This window comes from Procambarus clarkii, chromosome 18 (genome assembly GCF_040958095.1).
Source record: "Procambarus clarkii isolate CNS0578487 chromosome 18, FALCON_Pclarkii_2.0, whole genome shotgun sequence".
Classification (NCBI taxonomy): domain Eukaryota; kingdom Metazoa; phylum Arthropoda; class Malacostraca; order Decapoda; family Cambaridae; genus Procambarus; species Procambarus clarkii.
The window spans coordinates 40,501,659-40,522,902 of record NC_091167.1 but is presented as its reverse complement, the minus strand read 5'-3'; the positions used below and the strand labels follow the sequence as shown (position 1 = coordinate 40,522,902).

The 21,244-nt window shown below is 45.5% G+C and overlaps 1 protein-coding gene across 12 annotated transcripts in view; it reads right to left on the bottom strand.

The window, feature by feature from the left end:
- Positions 1–21,244, bottom strand: part of LOC123754437 (cathepsin L) — an 82,115-nt gene that overhangs the window by 38,936 nt on the left and 21,935 nt on the right. For 8 of the 12 annotated variants that reach the window (XM_069326523.1, XM_069326527.1, XM_069326530.1 and 5 more), the window contains 5 exons: positions 9,543–9,587; positions 7,526–7,570; positions 5,320–5,355; positions 4,488–4,529; positions 4,315–4,359 (listed from right to left, as the gene is read on the bottom strand). In XM_069326523.1, coding sequence (XP_069182624.1) covers positions 4,315–4,359; positions 4,488–4,529; positions 5,320–5,355; positions 7,526–7,570; positions 9,543–9,587 — 213 coding nt within the window. The remainder of the gene's footprint in view (positions 1–4,314; positions 4,360–4,487; positions 4,530–5,319; positions 5,356–7,525; positions 7,571–9,542; positions 9,588–21,244) is intronic. The other 4 variants (XM_069326525.1, XM_045736849.2, XM_069326528.1 and 1 more) reach the window with 2 other exon arrangements.

Genomic DNA, 21,244 nt, shown 5'->3' with positions numbered 1-21,244 from the left:
ATATGCAGTGGTTGTGGTGTGCCCATATCTTAAGAAGCACATCAACAAACTGGTAAAGGTGCAAAGACATGCTACTAAGTGGCTCCCAGAACTGAAGGGAAAGAGCTATGAGGAGAGGTTAGAGGCATTAAATATGCCAAAACTAGAAGACAGAAGAAAAAAAGGTGATATGATGACTACAAACAAAATAGTAACAGGAATTGATAAAATTGATAGGGAAGATTTCCTGAGACCCGGACATATATTTAAACTAGCAAACACAGATGCCGAAGAAATATAAGAAATTTATATATTACTATTATATATACTGTATATATATGTCGTACCTAGTAGCCAGAACGCACTTCTCTGCCTACTATGCAAGGCCCGATTTGCCTAATAAGCCAAGTTTTCATGAATTAATTGTTTTTCGACTACCTAACCTGCCTAATTTAACCTAACTTTTTCGGCTACCTAACCTAACCTAACCTATAAAGATAGGTTAGGTTAGGTTAGGTAGGATTTGTTAGGTTCGGTCATATATCTACGTTAATTTTAACTCCAATTAAAAAAAATTGACGTCATACATAATGAAATGGGCAGCTTTATCATTTCATAAGAAAAAAATTAGAGAAAATATATTAATTCGGGAAAACTTGGCTTATTAGGCAAATCAGGCCTTGCATAGTAGGCTGAGAAGTGTGTTCTGGCTACTAGGTACGACATATATATATATATATATATATATATATATATATATATATATATATATATATATATATATATATATATATATATATATATATATATATTAGTATATTTTGGTAGCAGTCTTTCCTGTAGACATATATTATTAAATATGACCGAAAAAGTAAGATTAATAATTCTAACACGAATTTTCTCAATCTTTCGTACATTACGCTTCACTGTTGGAGGTAAATCAAAAATCACTTCTCCAAAATTCATTTTTATTTCTAGTCTGACGCGACACGGGCGCGTTTTGTAAAACTTATTACATTTTCAAAGACTTCACAAATACACAACTGATTAGAACTTACGTATCTCTGATTTTATATCTACATTTGAGTGAGGTGGGAGGGGTGATGTGGCATTAACACAAGACAGAACAAGAGGGGATATTAATAGGGTATTAAAAGTATCAACACAAGACAGAACAGAAACAATGGGTATTGAATAGAAGTGTTTGTAGAAAGCCTATTGGTCCATATTTCTTGATGCTTCTATACTGGAGCGGAGTCTTGAGGTGGGTAGAATATAGTTGTGCAATAATTGGCTGTTGATTGCTGGTGTTGACTTCTTGATGTGTAGTGCCTCGCAAACGTCAAGCCGCCTGCTATCACTGTATCTATCGATGATTTCTGTGTTGTTTACTAGGATTTCTCTGGCGATGGTTTGGTTATGGGAAGAGATTATATGTTCCTTAATGGAGGGGAGCCCTGTTGCTTATGCATCGTTAAACGCCTAGAAAGAGATGTTGTTGTCTTGCCTATATACTGGGTTTTTTGGAGCTTACAGTCCCCAAGTGGGCATTTGAAGGCATAGACGACGTTAGTCTCTTTTAAAGCGTTCTGTTTTGTGTCTGGAGAGTTTCTCATGAGTAGGCTGGCCGTTTTTCTGGTTTTATAGTAAATCGTCAGTTGTATCCTCTGATTTTTGACTGTAGGGATAACGTTTCTATTAACAATATCTTTCAGGACCCTTTCCTCCGTTTTATGAGCTGTGGAAAAGAAGTTCCTGTAAAATAGTCTAATAGGGGGTATAGGTGTTGTGTTAGTTGTCTCTTCAGAGGTTGCATGGCTTTTCACTTTCCTTCTTATGATGTCTTCGATGAAACCATTGGAGAAGCCGTTATTGACTAGGACCTGCCTTACCCTACAGAGTTCTTCGTCGACTTGCTTCCATTCTGAGCTGTGGCTGAGAGCACGGTCGACGTATGCGTTAACAACACTCCTCTTGTACCTGTCAGGGCAGTCGCTGTTGGCATTTAGGCACATTCCTATGTTTGTTTCCTTAGTGTAGAAAGTTTGTTTACTTAGTGTCTACACTAAGGAAACAAACATAGGAATGTGCCTAAATGCCAACAGCGACTGCCCTGACAGGTACAAGAGGAGTGTTGTTAACGCATACGTCGACCGTGCTCTCAGCCACAGCTCAGAATGGAAGCAAGTCGACGAAGAACTCTGTAGGGTAAGGCAGGTCCTAGTCAATAACGGCTTCTCCAATGGTTTCATCGAAGACATCATAAGAAGGAAAGTGAAAAGCCATGCAACCTCTGAAGAGACAACTAACACAACACCTATACCCCCTATTAGACTATTTTACAGGAACTTCTTTTCCACAGCTCATAAAACGGAGGAAAGGGTCCTGAAAGATATTGTTAATAGAAACGTTATCCCTACAGACAAAAATCAGAGGATACAACTGACGATTTACTATAAAACCAGAAAAACGGCCAGCCTACTCATGAGAAACTCTCCAGACACAAAACAGAACGCTTTAAAAGAGACTAACGTCGTCTATGCCTTCAAATGCCCACTTGGGGACTGTAAGCTCCAAAAAACCCAGTATATAGGCAAGACAACAACATCTCTTTCTAGGCGTTTAACGATGCATAAGCAACAGGGCTCCCCTCCATTAAGGAACATATAATCTCTTCCCATAACCAAACCATCGCCAGAGAAATCCTAGTAAACAACACAGAAATCATCGATAGATACAGCGATAGCAGGCGGCTTGACGTTTGCGAGGCACTACACATCAAGAAGTCAACACCAGCAATCAACAGCCAATTATTGCACAACTATATTCTACCCACCTCAAGACTCCGCTCCAATATAGAAGCATCAAGAAATATGGACCAATAGGCTTTCTACAAACACTTCTATTCAATACCCATTGTTTCTGTTCTGTCTTGTGTTGATACTTTTAATACCCTATTAATATCCTCTCTTGTTCTGTCTTGTGTCAATGCCACATCACCCCTCCCACCTCACTCAAATGTAGATATAAAATCAGAGATACGTAAGTTCTAATCAGTTGTGTATTTGTGAAGTCTTTGAAAATGTAATAAGTTTTACGAAATGCGCCCGTGTCGCGTCAGACTAGAAATAAAAATGAATTTTGGAGAAGTGATTTTTTATTTACCTCCAACAGTGAAGCGTAATGTACGAAAGATTGAGAAAATTCGTGTTAGAATTATTAATCTTACTTTTTCGGTCATATTTAATAATATATATATATATGTGTGTGTGTGTGCCAAAAATACTTTGCATCCTCCAAACACAAAAAATATCAATTGGCTTATTATTACAGTATTGAAAATCAGCCATAAAATTAAAAATTAAATATTCATCAAGGATCTCGATAAATATTCAACACCCTATGGTCCACCTTTCGACTCACCTTATTAATTAAGTGTAGTTACAGGATAAGAGTTATGTTCGTGGTGTCCTGTCTTCCCCAGATACATAGTACTGTACTCTTTGTCACATAACGATTTGAAACTACCGACCGTTTTAGCCTCCACCACCTTCTCACTTAACTTGCTCCAACTGTCTATCACTCTGTTTGCGAAAGAAAACTTTCCAATATTTTTTCGGCATCCTTGTTTCCTTAGCTTGAATCTATGACTTTTTGTTCTTTAAGTTGCTGTTTTCACTAATTCCTCTTTGTCAATTTAATTTCGTAGATTTCTTGTATTATTTTTAGTGGTGATCATATCACCACCTGCTTGATACCTGCTTGATGGGGTTCTGGGAGTTCTTCTACTCCCCAAGCCTGGCCTTAGGCCAGGCTTGACTTGTGAGAGTTTGGTCCACCAGGCTGTTGCTTGGAGCGACCCGCAGGGCCACATACCCACCACAGCCCAGCTGATCCGGAATTTCTCTTAGAAAACAGTCCAGTTTTCTCTTGAAGATGTCCACAGTTGTTTCGGCAATATTTCTTATAGTCGCTGGGAGGACGCTGAACAACCGCGGACCTCTGATGTTTATACAGTGCTCTCTGATTGTGCCTATGGCACCTCTGCTCTTCACTGGTTCAATCTTGCACCTCTTTTTCTTCTATTTTCTAGCTTTGGCATATTTATTGCCTCCAGCCTCTCCTTTTAACTCTTGTTTTTCAGTTCCGGAAGTCATTTTGAAGCATACTTTTGCACTTCTTCCAGTTTATTGATGTGCATCATGAGGCTGAAGGTCATCAACCCTCCGTCTATACTCCACCTTACAAGCCACCTTCCAACTCACCCCCGTCATCAAGCTGCCAGTCATTACCCATCCACCTACCCTCCACCCTACAGTCACCCATGTAACTCACCCTGTCATCAGGCTGCCGGTTATGATCATCACCACCAAGTACACGCTGGAAGATGATAATTAGTGTCAATAAGAAAAAAAAAAGCTGAATACATGCTATGCTAATAGATATACAGTACATACAATTATTGAACAATGAAAAGAACCAGAAAATAATTATTAAATAATATTTACCTTCTTGTGAGGCTTTCTGTCATGGTCATCACCTCCCAGAATCTATGAGAAAAAATGTTGCTCATACTTCCTTTCCTTCCAGAATTTTGAGGTAAATTTTAAGGGACACACAAATTCAAAGGGACACACGTACAGACTAGGCACCATGCTCTGAAGCTAAGACTTCAGAGCATGGAGGCATGGAACCCACAGTGCAGAGACAAAGCTTCAAAAAACAACCAGTATAACAAAATAAAGAATTGGTCTCTGCAGAGCTGTGGTATCAACAGGACGACTCCAAATGCCAAACTGAGTAGCTGCCTCATCCAACCCTATAGTCCACTAGTGGTGCCACCTACTCAACTATTCAATGTAGTTAAGTAGTGGTGATTCAGTAGTTTAAAACTATTCTTGGCAGTTTTAAAATTGCCAAGGATTGTTTAAAGGATGTGGTTTGAGATGTTCATGGGTATCATAGCAGGTGGTTTCTCTTTGTAGTGGATTGAGGTAAATTCTCAAATGAGCTCTCTATCACTTTTTCATGGGGAAAAGGCAATTTGTAAAGTTACTCGTCTTTATGGGGCTCAAAGTCGCTCAGGGCCTGGCATACTAACAAGGACCTGGGTAGGTCCAGTGTTAAGACTTAAAAGAGCTACATGGGGTCCATGCTCAAAAGAAAAAATGAATTAAGCAAATGCTATAACATTCCTTTGGTAGGATACATTAACAGTAACAAATAAAAATAGCTTATTGAATTTTGGAAGTTTAAAACACACAACATTCAGAAAGTTAAAATGCATATCAGTTGAATGTTTTGTGTTACCTTAACAGACATTAGATCAAATTAACGTACCTTCTTTCCCTTGTGCTTGTTATGCTTGCCATGTTTCTGTAAACAAAGCAGCAAGGGTGAGGAATGAGTAATCAGGGTTAGCTGAGCAGGGTAAAGCTTGGGTGCAATACTTGATAGTTCATAAGAAGGGAATATACATTGTTAAGCAACGCTTAATCTATTTTCATGCAGCCCTAATCTGAAAAATTTATATACAATACCCGTATTTCTGCATCCACTATGTGAAATTCTGTAAGCTAGCGCTTCAATATATTTCATCAATTACTTACTGTAATGAAGCTTGTAAACCCAAAACTTTCATTAAAAGCACTTTCATGAAATGTTAATAGAGCAAGTAAACCATTTCAACTCTTTGCCAGGCACATTCATTTTATCAAGCCCAAATCACAACTCGGCCCACACATTTAACCAACCCTCAGTCATATTACACATACTTTCAATCCAGCCAAGCCATAGTCAAGGTGCAACTTATCTGTCACATTATGCCATATTTAAGTGAAGTGTCTCAATCCAGTTTCTTTGCTTGCCAAACTCCTCATGCAGAGGGTCAGTCATTAAGTGTTACACAAACCCCGCCAATCATTTGGAGTTCTAGGGTAGAGCTAGTGCCACATTTATAGGGAGCAGGTGGTGGTGATTCTTATTAAGTACCTTAGGGCTTCCTCTAATCACAAGTATGATGTGATCTGATGGATTCCCCAACATTACCTCATCCTTGATCTAATACTCTTTCAATTCCAGTTTTCATGGGGAGCCCTTCCTCACTTGGATTTCTAATCAAACACCTCATTAAACCAAGCCAGTCACAGGCTTATTCTAAGGCCCAGGATCTTTAGAACGTCACACACTAAACGTGATGCCCTGTGCCGACATCAAAGCTATGGAGGTTTACAGAGTCCACACATACATTTGCCTCCTGTTATCTTCTTAAGGTTCCCCAACTGCACTGCTAATGGACACTCATAGGCAAGCTATCCTCTAGATGAACATCTTACCTTATGGCAAGATTCAGTAGTGAGAAGTGCAGCTTCTGTTCTCCAGACACTTCATTTATTGCAGCTACAATCAATGCTACCATGCAGCCAAATTAATTAAGCTGCACTCTAATTTTTGTTATGGTGGCTTCTATCGATGCTTGCCTTAGGAAACAACTACCTGTAAGTGGAATAGCTCAGAGTGGCTTTGCATACACTGAGTACCTGTGAAAAATCAGTTTCTTTGCAGAACACTTGGTTGCTCCTGATTCCTTCTGGTGGCAGCCAGTAGTGGCCTAGTGTGTCATTTGGTAGTCAGCAAGGTAACTTCTTGGCAATCCTTTTGATGCAAAGTCGTACTTCGAAAGATTTTGAGTTTTACACAAATGCAGTTTCTGGCTGTATTTTTGGCAAGACTGAGTATTCTCTAGTATTTTCCAAACTTTTCCACTGCAAGCGTGCAGAATGTCGGCCTGCTATGACTACACGAGATTATGACCACACGTCGGAACGATTTTATCACAAGGAGCAACTACATGTAATATGCAGAAAAGCACATTTCATTTGTACTCAAAGCCTGACTTTTATTTAGGTTTTAATACCCTCAACTCTGGAGATGGAGAAAGACTTTTGGAATATTGACCCAAAAATGTTTAAGCCATCTATATTCATTAGGCAATACCAGTACCTCAAAAATTACTTCCTTAGCAAAGTTTCATTTAACAAAGTAATATCAATACACATTTCGGCATACTGTATATTTATCCTAACCCAGTTACACTCACAAGCATGTATCACTTTTAACCACACATCCGTATAAAACATTTCATCCAGACAATGATAAACTTTACCTCATCCAGACAATGATAAACTTTACCATATTCTAACCAAATTAGTGTAAGCTGATGGACACAGAAGGATCAATAAAGCAACCCCTATATATCAGCACTTCTAGGAAGTCAGGAGCATAATAACATAGCAGTAATACTGTACACAATACTGTTGTAAAGCTATGTGATATTTAACAAGCATTAAGAGTGCTTTATCTAATAAAATTTAAGATAATGAAATAAGTGCTCTCAAGCTCATAATCAGGTGACATAACATTAATAGACTTTACAAGGTAAACCAAGTGAACATTCATAATGGTGAATGTAACAGTGTGGTGTTCCATGCATTATGTAGGTGAACAAAAACCCATACAATATTATGATTATTGTGCAAGTACAAACCTTTTTATGTGCTTTTTTGTCATGGTCATCACCACCTAAGGCAGACTGGAAAGAATAAGAGTTATAACTTTAAAATATTAAAAAAAAAGTTAAATATGTAACAGCTGTACATCACAAATCTCATTAAGTCTAATTAACAAGGGCATCTTATATCTGAGTATTAATATTTAAAATATAAAAAATCTAGTTGTAATAAGCATTAGTTACTGTCAGAAGTTGCTTTTTAAAAAATTAAAGGCAGAGTAAAAGTTCTGAAACTTTGATGGGTAATGGTTAACAAATTTTTTTTTTGGCTGGGGGTTTTATGGCTTCTCTATCAGATTCCATACTTAACTCTGCAGCTTGCAGTTTCTCTCTCTTATTTTTTTAAACCTGATGGCCATTCCTGTTATCAACACTTTGTGGTTTGTTGTGTTCCAGACTCCTTTCACCTGCTGAAGTGTGTGCCATTTGTTGGCTCTAGACCTTGGCACTGGCAGAGTTGCCTCTTGAGCTAAGCACCAGAATTCAGGCTCTGGGCTCTACAATATAGACTTGCAGCCCTTTTCTGTGACAAAAGGTACAGGTACCAATCCTTCTCTATTTTACAATAAAAATTCTAAAGTCTTTTCTTATACCTATTAGCCAAGTATCAACTGGCATTCCCTACCGCTTCTGCCTCAGCTTGCAATAGCAAGTGAACACTTTCCCCATGCCTCCCAAATGTTTGTGCTTGCATTGCTTTTTCCCCACTATTCCACCCACATAAAGTTGTGTTGTCTTTTGGGGACAGCTGCAACTTTTCTAAGCTGGTCCTAAGGTTGGGTTGCCAGCTTCCATCTGGGAATATGACAAAAGGCTAGACCCTACTAGGCCCATATATCCTATATATGGATATACTGTATGGGCCTAATATATATATGCACATATATCCAAAGCAGCCCAGTTGGTCTGGCATTTCTTGCAAGAATTTGTTTAATTGCTTCTTGAACACATCCACTTTTGTTCTGGTAACATTTCTGTTTATTAGTAGAATATTGAATAGTTGTAGACCGCTGATGTTCATACAGTGTTCTCTGACTGTGTCTATGGCACCTCTACTCTTTTGCTGGTTTTATTCTGCCTTTTCTACCACACTGTTTGCTCCAGTAGGTTTTTCTTTTACTGTGTAAATTCCAGTAGCTTGTTTTCCTGAAGTTCTAGAGTTCTCCTAGTTGTAATTGTGTGCTTCCTCAGCTGACATTTTGTGCCCCAGGGAAAAGTTTTGGGGTATTAGGGGTTGCCAGAGTTGTCCATAGTTGTCCTTTGACCCTCTCTGATAAGTTTACTTTCTGGTCCTGAAGGTTTGTTGCTCTAAACAGGCATGTTCTCCTCTTCCCAGTTTCAGAACTGGCTGCCCCCTCCACTCCCACATGGGTGTGTCTTGCTGGGTCCCAATTTGTAGTGTGATTTTTGCCACCCAATTCTCAGGGTCCACTGTCTTATCTTACAGAGACCATCCGCATGCACCGGCTCCGTCTTTCTTTGCATACTGATCAACTTCCATTTTCAGTTAACTGTTTACTATCACAGCTTCCTCCTGAGAGATAACCTTCTGTTTCCTTATGGTTGATAGTGATTTTGTTGTTGTCTACTGGCACTTGTCTAGGTGTTCAACCCATTTTCTCAGGTCTTTCTCAGAGATACTTCCTTCATGGTTGTCCCATCACTTGCTGTGTTGTACCTATGCTTTATGATGGAGGTTTCCCCAGTTTTGTATTTACTCACTGATCCCATGTTCCCCCTTGCCTTGTAGAATGAACCAGATTCTGGTTTGGTTTCTGAAAGACAAAGCCCATTGTGTTGGGCTAAAGGCTTGGTGGCACCAGAGCTAAGCTCATGTAGCTACTTAGTGCCCACCAGAAAAGGGCATTTCAATACATTCAATGCTTGATTTCTAACAAATTTACAACGGTATTCTAATTACAATTGCACTTAAAAATTCTTTCAGTTTTAATCAATTTATAAAATGTCTTTTGCAAAATGTCACGAGACTTACCCGCCCATGAGGCACCAAATCGTGATCATCTCCTCCAAGAAGTGGCTGAAAAAGTAAATGAAAGAGCAAATAATTGCCAAGTAACAACTTTATGCAAAAACTTTTCATGAAGTACAATATTGTATATTCCATTTCTATCTATATAGACTGTTATTCAATACAATATGTGGATATATATTTGTAAGTTTACTTACACTAACCTAGTGATGTCCATCTAACATGGTTTTATACTATACACCAGATAGTTTTGGGTACTGTACCACTGGCCACTTGACAAGAAAGAAGCTGGAGGAGATAGTTTAGAAGACTTTTCTGAAAGGACTTCCCCCTCAGTGTCTCCCCAAACTACCCACGAGGGAACCTGCAAACTTTGGGTACCACAACAGTCTCTAAGCTCCATGAATGCCTACCACAGGCTTGGACCAAAGGCAAATAAAGTCTTGGAGTATTAGACCATCCTAGTAATCCAAAGGAAAAATGCAGCAGGGTCGAGTACAACAAAACAAGCAACTGCAACCCTGACATGAACTATGCACAAGCTCATTTGCAGTAAACAACCACTAGTTGGTAACAACCACTTGTCACCGGATGGTAGCCCCGGCTACCTTCCCTGCACATACGAGGCATAACCGGCTGCCCTCACACAGTGTTCAAAAGAGACCTCGAAAAGCATCTTCAAAGGATACCTGAACAACCAGGCTGTGACTCATAAGTCAGGCTGCGAGCAGCCATATCAAACAGCCTGGTTGATCAGACCAGCAACCAGGAGGCCTGGTCAGAGCTGCGGGAACAGTGATTTTCAGAATCTTCAACAGGTAGTCAGGTCGGTAGACCTGATGGTGCTGACTGGCCAATATCCTCATTCACATGCCTGGTGCACTAGGCTTCCCACCATTCTTTGGGCTCAGTCCTCATCTAAGTGTTAGCCTTCCTTTTGCCTCTGTTCAGGTTTTGTGTGTGTTTACTTTGGCCTTCCTAATGTGTATGCCCCAATTCATATTTTGCTGTAGCTACATTAATTAAAATTGACTAGTTCCAAATCTGCACACAGAAATAACTCCAAAATGAGACCTGGAGGCATCGTAGAATGTGTAAAATACTCCCTTTGAAAAGAGATGCAATTGGTATGCTGTGAGAGCACTATCAATATGAAGGGCTCAAGACTTTGGCACCCCCTCTAAACACAAGGGAAATAACCACCTGACCTCTCACGGTGTGTAAGAAAAGAAAGATAAACGCCCCCCAAAGGATTCCTGATCAACTAGGCTGTGATTCCTATGTCAGACTGCAAGCAGTTCATTTAACAGCCTGGTAGATCAGACCACTAACAAGGAGGACTGGTCAGAGACCGGGCCATGGTAATGTTGACCTTCAAAACCAATAAAAGGTAACCTTGAGTCAAGGTTATCTTCCCTGAGAAAGTCAGCCCTTTGGGGGATTTCTTACATTCAAAGTGCATTACCCCAGATACTACTCACCCACCTATTTGTATTCATCTGTTTGTGCTTGCGGGGGTTGAGCTTTTGGCTCTTTGGTCCTGCCTCTCAACTGTCAATCAACTGGTGTACAGATTCCTGAGCCTACTGGGCTCTATCATATCTACAGTTGAAACTGTGTTTGGAGTCAGCCTCCACCACATCACTTCCTTGTACATTCCATTTACTAACTGCTCTGACACTGAAAAAGTTCTTGCTAATGTCTCTGTGGCTCATTTGGCTACTCAGCTTCCACCTGTGTCCCCTTGTGCGTGTACCACCCATGTTAAATAATTCATCCTTGTCTACCCTGTCTATTCCCCTGAGAATTTTCTATGTCGTGATCATGTCTCCCCGAGCGTTTCTCTCTTCCAGCGACGAAGATAGTGCATAATGCTTACCAATCAGTAACTATAGGGAAGTGAGATCTAGCTCTTCATACCCCACCTCCTAGCAATTTGTACCTGACACGCATATTACTGTAGCTTTTTTCATCATATTTATTGGAAAATGCGGCAGTTGCATGGTACAATATCTCAAGAAGCACATCATTAAACTGGAAAAAGTGCAAAGACATCCTACAAAATGGCTTCTGGAACTGAAAAACTAGGTATACAGGGTGCAGCTAGAAATGTTATGCCTAAGCTAGAAGATTGAAGAAAAGGTTTATTATAATAAATTCAAGCTAAAAAAGCAACGGCAACAAAAAACCAGCGTTGAATGTAATGAAACGCCATTTTCTGGGTGAGCCCCGGAGGCTCCCTGGAGCTTATCGGGCTAATGTATGTTATGTTAGACCGGGACATTAGCTAAGGAGTTCAGACCTATCAGGGACCAGCGCCAGAACCTGGCCCCTTCAGAGAGGTTTCAGGGAGCAATGGCCCTGGAAAACCCCATATGGTTGGGGGTTTTCCTTATCTGCCATCGACTGGGGTTAGGCACCCAGAAAGGTAGGCGTAACAAAACAAACCCCACATGGTAAGAAACTACAACAAAAACCGAACAGAGAGGTAGAAAACTCCCTACAATCCCAAGGAAACAAGCAAACAAGCAAACATCACACTTTACTGCCGCGCCGATCGTCCGCGCAGCCCTCCCCACCCCGGGAGGGGGAGGGGGGAGCCCCGGACCTACCGCGCCGGCTGCCAAGCTCCAGTTCGGAAGCTAAGCTTCAACCAACGCGAAAAAACCGCCGACCGGTGGGAGGGAGGGTTTCCAGGGAGCCTCCGGGGCTCACCCAGAAAATGGCGTTTCATTACATTCAACGCTGGTTTTCTGTGGGGAGCCCCTACGGCTCCCTGGAGCTTCATACCCAAAGAGAAGGAAAAGAAAGGGCTAACCCGGGAGGCGGCCGCCACAAACTCTGCAACGCAAAGCCAAGACAACCGGTCGCAAACCTGCGACCCAAGGCAACAAGAACGCCCAAGAACAGACGCACATATGGATGGGCGGCCAAAAACCTGTGCGACCCACAATTCCCTGTGCCCGAAATGAGCCCGAGACGTCACCAACACAGCAGCAATTGCTGCAAACGTCTGAACAGCACGGGCACAAAGACAGACCGCAGGAAGAAGGAAAACACTGCGGACGACCCGGGAGACCCGAGCCCTGAAAACAGGGAACGAAGGAACCGGATCAACCACAGCGCATCCCCAGGCACGGTACGCCGGCAACAGCAAAAAGCACAACTGGACAACACAGGACGCACCCCCCGGCCAAACCAAACAAGTACCAATACCCCCAAGAACCCCTCCGGAAAGCAGCCGTCTCGACCGTCGCCAGGACAGAGAAAGGCTGCACACCAATAAAGCTACCACCAGTACCAAAGAGGAGGAAACTGAAACCGAAGGGGCTACCACAAACTGAGGGGAAGAGAAGAAGGCACCCTGAACAAGGACCAGGATGGCTCAGGCGACTCATGAGCAGGCCGGAGGGGAAACAAAACGCGAGAAAACGTAATAAACGTCATACAGTCTCCAAGACGAAGCTCGCAGGTGGGACACCGTCAACAAAGCCACCTGAACACCATAGAGATGGCGATACCTGCGTCAAAATACCAGACGCGAAGAGCCAAAGAGAAGGCCGAACCAGTCACGGACAGGATCGATTCGGCCTGCTGAAAGAGGCGAAGCCTCAGGAAAAACGCCCCGGGTACGGACACCTATCAAGCAGCGTCTGAAAAGAAGGCCGGGCCGGCCACCGTGGAACCATAAGGACTGTTCTCGTGGGAATGGGCTGCAACCGAGCCAGAACCCGAAGCAACAGCTGGACCGGGAGAAGAGGTACAGGTACCCCCCACCTCGACCAGGCCTGCCGAAAGCCTCCACCGTGAAGTCCTCGCAGGTGGGAAGGGCGCCACAAAACGGGCGACGCCTAGACCACGCCGACCCGAAGACGTCCATGGCCAGGAGTCCATAAGCCCAACAGAGCCAACAAAACGAATCGGCGACGACTGGCCAACCCACGAAGAGGAATGAACCGAGACAGCTGTCCACCAGGACGCAGGACACACCCCGGATACGAACCACACGGTTAACCAAACCCCCTGTGGTTCCGGCAAGAACCACCAGAGAACAGTCCAAACAGAGCTGAATGGTAGAGTACCTAGTGACCCAAACCCTCCGAAGCGCAAACCAGACAGCCATGAACACCTGAACCGGGCTGTGAGCCCGACGGACAGACAGACTCCATCAACCTCGGCCGACCTGGTGAGCACTGATCACAAAGCCCCAGCCGAGAGACGACCCGTCCGTGAACACATCGAGCGAAGGCTCGGGGAGCTGCCAAGGCACGGAACCCCGAAAACCCCAAAGAGGAAGCTGGTGACGCAGCACCAACACCAAATCCCCAGAGGAACCCAAGGAATGCAAGAGGCGGAAGTGGAGTCTCCGTAGGAACCAACCGACGCCGGAGCCAAACCCGACTCCGCGGGCAGACAAGCACGCCGAAGTGCAAACTCCCGCACAACCGCCCAAGCAACCGCTGAGCAACACGGGACCCCCTCCTGAACAGCCAAAGGCGGGACCACAGCCACAGTAACACTTCTGGAGGGAAGACAATGAGGGGCCCAAGAGCCTGAAACAAGGCCCAGGTCCGAACCCGGGACGGAAACAGAAGGTAAAACCTCCAGATCACCAGGAAACCAAACCCAGCGATCTGGAAAGAACCATCCCCAGGCGAGCAGACAAGCGGACTGACTGGGAGCCCACTCCAGCCAGTCGTCGAGGTAGGCCAGACACCGAATCTCAGACGCAGACAGGGCACTAAGATCCGGTAAAGATGCAAAGAGTATACAAAGTGCCCTTCACAAAATAGGGAATGCAATAAAAACAGCAAACCTGAAGCCCCACCACCAAAGCATTGTATGACAATCATATGAAGACATATTATGACATATAACAATCATTATATGACAATATGACAATTATAATCAAAGCATTATATGACAAAGAGTGCTGGGAAGACGGGACACCACGAGAGTAGCTCTCATCCTGTAACTACACTTAGGTAAGTACACATAGGTAATTACCAACCGTGCTAGCCCCAGAAAACTGGAGAGGAACGTGCCAAGAAGTGACCTGGAAGTCCAGGTCCACCATCCATGCACCCGGCCCTAACAGAATCCGAACAGGAGACAACAGTCCTCCGAGCAGGGCAGAGGATCCAGGGCGCAGACGGAAGTAGTCCAGAAGAACTGCAGACTGGAAAAGCTCATGACTGCAAAGAGCAGACGGGAAAAGCTCATGACTGCAAAGAGCAGACGGGAAGCCCAGAAGGATGGGGCGGATCGACCATGCCCCACGCACCCACGAAGAGGAAATGACGAAGCGCAGGGAAGAAGCCCACCCCGCCAGCTGTGAACCCCCCCCAAGGGGGAGAAGCCGTCCTCCGACGCCAGCAGAGGCCGGAAGACAACCCAAAGCGCCCACCAACAGCGGGACCAAGCGAGAGGCAACAGAGCAAGCTGCTCCCCCAGCGCCCAGTCAACAGAGAAGGGAACAGAACCCCTTCAGAAAGAAAAAGTACACTACCGAAGTCATGAGGAGAGACTACGGGAATGAAACCACACTTCGCTGGAAGAGGAAGTGAGGGGAGACCTGATCACCACATACAAGATACCCAAGGGAATCGACAGGGTTGAGAAGGACAGGCTATGTAACACAAGGGGCACACACACTAGGGGACACAGGTGGAAACTGAGTACCCAAAAGAGCCACAGATAGAATTAAAGTTTTTTTTTTTTTTGAGTGTCAGAATGGGAACGGGAAAGCACTAAGAAGTAATGTGGCGACTCCTCACACAAGTAACGAGGCTGACCCCCATACAATGTCACATGTAGACATGACAGAGCCCAAGAGGCACAGGAACCGATACACCTGTTGACGGACGGTTGAGAGGCAGGACCAAGGAGCCAGAGCTCAACCCCCACAAGCACAAATAGGTGAGGACATATATTGTAAAAGCACAAGCCGCCGACTAGTGGCAAAGAGCACTACGCCGGCCAGGCAAAGAAGGCACAAAACTGCATCAAAAAGCCCACCTCGACAGCAAAACCACAAAGTCCCAGCACAACCACAACATGTGCCAAGACCCAAAAAGCTCAGTCTGCAAGCCAGGAAGACCCCGGAACCCCAAAAGGCAGAACCGGGTCACACGAGGAAACAAAGTCCCCTGAACCCACAAAAGGGGGCCCAAGAGGAAGAAACCTCCAGAACGAAACCAAGGAACCCAAAGGAACCCAGAATCGAACCAGGGGGAGCCCAAACCACCACATTTGCCGGCGGAGAACACCACTAAAAGGCAAAGCACAGACCCCAGCAGAACGCCCTGGGAAAACGGTCCCAACAGACCGAAAACCGAGGGGCAAGGTGTGGGAGCAAGCATACCAGCCAGGGGCACTGAGCCTAAACCCAGAGGCTCAGACCCAAATCAACACCCAAACGTTCCCAGAGGAACAGGCAACGGCAAGAAAACACCAGAAAAACAAAGAAACGACAACAGGAGAACAAAAACCCTGCAAATTTTTTGAAAACTCACCAGAGACGCTCGCTCGCACACCCAGACGCATGTAAACAAACCGCAACGCCGCCCTGGTGGCCACGCCGGGAAACCGGCAGACGAAAATGGCCGCCAGCAGGGGCTGTGACTGACGCTTAATACACAAAAACACGCCAGCAAATGTGGGAAGCTAGCAGACTGGAAGGGCGAAAAACGACGCCCAACAGCAGAAAAACCCCTGAAGGGGCAAAACCGCCCCAGAACTGCTAGCAGGCAACCCCCACAGCCCCGGGACCCAACAACAGAGGCCCCGGGGCAGAGCCGTCCTCCAAGCCCTCCGCCCTTAAAGAAAAGCAAGAGCCCATGGGAAAGGCAACAAGAAAGGGCCGCTGGTAAGACCCAGAAGCCTTGGCAGGAGGCACAGGCTCAAACCTCCGTCCCCAACTCGAACGGGGCATCCCCCGAAAACCGCCCGAGTCTCTGCCGCAACTGAACCCCGCCCCGACCCCGAAACCCGCAGACGGTCCGGAGCCGGGAACATGGAGAGAAAGGGGCGAACAGCACCTAACCAAACGGGGCGGCCACGGGGCATTCGAGTGGGAAACCAACCTAGCATGTTGCAGCAACCTAACTTAGCTTGCAACACGGACGCCGCCTGTACTCTGAACAGTAATAACATCAGGAGAGTACTGGAGAACAAGCAGAGAATCACTCGCAAGACTCCGGGTCAAGGTGTCAGGGACCCAACAGGCAGCATGACGGAGGTAAAAATGGCGACTGTCACCCGGAGACAAGGGAACAGCAACCAACGATCCCGTTCAAGACGGGTTGGAACCCGGAAGACACATTCAATGGTCCCCCGAGCCCAGACAGGGGTTTCCAGGGCCCGTAGGGTAACAACTACGGGAAGCCCGGGCAAGGTGTTGCTAACCGGTTAAGAAACCCAAACATAACAAGAGGGTACATTATAGCACTGAGAACCCCTGAGACGTGTACAAGCACAGGGGCCTAGCAGAGGGCCGCCAAACACTACCAGTGGAACTATAACCACCTTAGGCAGACCCCCACCAGGCAAGAAAATGAAAAACAAAAGAAAAACCCCGCAAAAGTACACCGTCTCCAGAGGCAACAGAAACCGGCCGCCGCTTAGGTGGCAGGCTGCGCAACACCTTGACGCCCTAACCAGCACAATACCAATCCCTACCCAGGGCCAAACAAGGGCCCCAAGCCCCAGCTGGCCCCAAGGGCGAGGCAAATGCCGAGCAGCAAGAACCTCTACGGGAATGGTTCCCGAACGCCCCAGGGAAGATAACCCTGTTACGCAAGGGCAGTACTCACAGGGCGCTTAGGGAAGTCAGCCACTAAGCACATGCAGCCCCGGCACTGATGAAGTACTCCTGGCCACCGCACACCACAACACACGGCAGTGAACGCCACACAAGGCAAACACCGCCTAGGAAACTGAGGCCAGAGAAGCGTCAATCCCGGTTGACATTAGCGAACGAACTGAAGCTTGGCAGCCGGCGCGGTAGGTCCGGGGCTCCCCCCTCCCCCTCCCGGGGTGGGGAGGGCTGCGCGGACGATCGGCGCGGCAGTAAAGTGTGATGTTTGCTTGTTTGCTTGTTTCCTTGGGATTGTAGGGAGTTTTCTACCTCTCTGTTCGGTTTTTGTTGTAGTTTCTTACCATGTGGGGTTTGTTTTGTTACGCCTACCTTTCTGGGTGCCTAACCCCGGTCGATGGCAGATAAGGAAAACCCCCAGCCATATGGGGTTTTCCAGGGCCATTGCTCCCTGAAACCTCTCTGAAGGGGCCAGGTTCTGGCGCTGGTCCCTGGTAGGTCTGAACTCCTTAGCTAATGTCCCGGTCTAACATAACATACATTAGCCCGATAAGCTCCAGGGAGCCGTAGGGGCTCCCCACAGAAAAACCGGCATTGAAACACCATTTACTGGGCGAGACCCGGAGGCAACCCGGAGCTGATATGGACCTATTAGACTTTGGCATTAGTTAGTGTGAATGGAGTTCTTAGGCCTACCAGAGACCACGAGCCAGAACCTGGCCCCCTCAGAGAGGCACGACGAGCAATGGCCTATAGAAATGCACATGTAATTTGGAGCATTCCATGAGTGCCATCGACCAGGTCAGGCATCCAGAAAGGTTAGCATCCCAAAACAAACCCCTATTCTGGTTGAAACACTACTAAAAGTCAAACGAGTGGACAGAACTCCCTAAAGAAAAACAAGCAAACAAGCATGACATTACCACGTTGCTGCACCACCATCTGCGCAGCTTCCCTCTCCCTGGGAGGGGGAAGGGGGAGCCCTAGACCCCTCGTGCCGGCTACCCACACCTTTAGTTCGAAGGCTTTATGTCAAAACACACACACAAAAAAAACACTGACTGGAGGGAGGGAGAGATGTTGGGGAGCCTCTGGGTCTCACCCAAAAAATGGCATTTCATTACATTCAACACTGGTTTTCTAGTGGTAACCCCTTCGGCTTTTCGGAGCTACTTACCAAAAGACAAAAACATGAGGGACTTACCCGGGAGACGGTTGGCACTCGTCCCTCAACGTGAAGTCGAGACAACAGGTTGCAACCGCCGACCCGAAGCGACACAGGCCCGACTAGGCCCAGGAACATTTACAAGGTAGCTTGCAGCCAGGACCCTGTTCAACCGCCAAAATCCCCGCACCTGAATGTCAGCCCAGGACATGTTACCAAAGATGGCAGCAAGAGCAGCGAACTTACAAATGTCATAGGCACGGGAACAGACCGCATGCTGGCTAGCCTTAATATCCCTGCAGACCACCTGAGACACCCGTACCCACGAACAGGGAAGAAGGTAATCCAGATCAACCCAAAGTGCGTTCTTGGACACAGAAGACGTGGCGCGCAAATAACGGCGGAGGGCTGCAACCGGACAAAGCACATGATGCACCCCCAGCCTGACCAATCAAGCATCAACAACCAAAGGACCCCTCCGGAAAGCAGCAGTCTCATTTTTCACCAGAAAAGGAGATGACTGCAGACAAACATATCTCCACAACCGAAAGACCAGAAACCCCTGCGCCGGAGGAGAGTATGAAGCTCCCGACCTGACCTCCAGAGGCCAATGCCAACAGGAAAAGAGCCTTCAAAAGCAAGCTGAAGCGGCTCCGCCAGCGCCGCACGATACGAGGCAATAGTACAGTATTCTTCATAAGATGACGTTCCTGGAACAACCATGAGAGAAGAGCACCACCTGAACCAAAAGCGAAGTAAAACGATAAAGAGTCAAAAAGAAGCGGTAGGACCGCAAGGAAACTTCGTACTGCCGCAGAGACGAAGCCCGTGACGACAGAGCTCAGGGGAAAGACAGCCCAAGACATGATGGAATACATCACGCAGAAGTCTAAGGAGGCAGCAAAAAAGTTTATCCCAGCCCAAAAGGAAAAAATATGAAATGCAGATGAGAAACCCATGGTTTAATCAGAGATGTAAGTTAGCTAAGCAACTAAGTAAAAGAGCATGGAGAAACTATAGAAATAACAGGACACTTGAGAGCAGAGAAGGATACCAGAGAGCCAAGAATGAATATGTCAGGGTGAGAAGAGAGGCAGAAGGGCAATATGAAAACAACATAGCAAACAAGGCTAAGACTCAACCTAAACTGCTGCACAGTCACATCAGGAGAAAAACAACAGTGAAGGAATTGGTAATGAAACTGAAGATAGGAGCAGACAGATTCACTACAAACGACAAAGAAGTGTGCGAGGAACTCAAAAAGAAATTCCAGGAAGTCTTCACATTAGAGCAAGGAGAAGTTCCAGAGATAAGAGAAGGAACAGTTAACCAGGCACCACTTGAGGAATTTGAGATTACGAGTGGGGATGTAAGGAAGCTTTTGCTACAGTTGGATGTGACAAAGACTAAAGGCCCGGATGGAATATCGCCATGGATACTAAAGGAAGGAGCAGAAGCACTGTGCCTGCCACTCTCCATAGTGTATAACAAATCACTGGTAACAGGTGAACTGCCAGAAATTTGGAAGACGGCAAACGGAGTCCCGATATACAAGAAGGGCGATAGACAGAAGGCACTGAACTACAGGCCAGTGTCCTTAACTTCCATACCATGCAAGTTATTGGAGAAAATTGTGCAAAAAAAAAAAAAAACTAGTGGAACATCTGGAGCGAAAGAACTTTGTGACACGACACCAGCATGGTTTCAGGGATGGCAAGTCATGCCTCACAGGATTAATTGAATTCTACAATCAGGCAACAAGAATCAGGCAGGAAAGAGAGGGGTGGGCAAACTGCATAATTTTGGATTGCTAGAAAGTCTTTGATACAGTACCACATCAGGGACTAGTGCAAAAGCTGGAGATGCAGGCAGGAGTGAAAGGGAAGGGAAGGTACTCCAGTGGATAAGAGAGTACCTAAGTAACAGAAGACAGCGAGTCACTGTGAGGGGTGAGGTCTCAGACTGGAACCCTGTGGGACTCCACTGGTGAGACGTCACCAGTGAAGTCCCACAGGGTTCAGTCCATGGACCCATACTGTTCCCGATATATGTAAATGATCTACCAGAGGGTATAGAATCATTCCTTTCATTGTTTTCTGATGAGGCAAAAATTATGAGGAGGATTAAGACAGAGGAAGATAGTATTAGACTACAAGATGACCTAGACAGACTAAATGAATGGTCCAACAAATGGCTACTAAAGTTCAACCCGAGTAACCTAGACAGACTGAATGAATGGTCCAACAAATGGCTACTGAAGTTCAACACGAGTAAATTAAAGGTAATGAAACTAGGCAGTGGGAACCGAGGCCAGACACAGGATACAGAATGGGAGATGAAGTCCTTCACGAAATGGACAGAGAAAAAGATCTAGGAGTTGATATCACACCAAACCCGTCTCCTGAAGCCCACATCAAGAGAATAACATCTGCGGCGTATGTGAGGGTGGCTAACATCAGAACTGCCTTCAGGAACCTGTGTTAGGAATCATTCAGAAGTCTTACATTTGTAAGACTAATCCTGGAGTATGCAGCCCCAGCATGGAGCCTGTACCTTGTCAAGCACAAGACAAAGTTGGAAAAAGTTCAGAGGTATGCTACTAGGCTAGTCCCAGAACTAAGAGGCATGAGTTACAAGGAAAGGCTGCGTTAAATGCACCTCACAACACTGGAAGACAGAAGATTAAGAGGAGACACGATTACAACCTACAAAATTCTCAGAGGA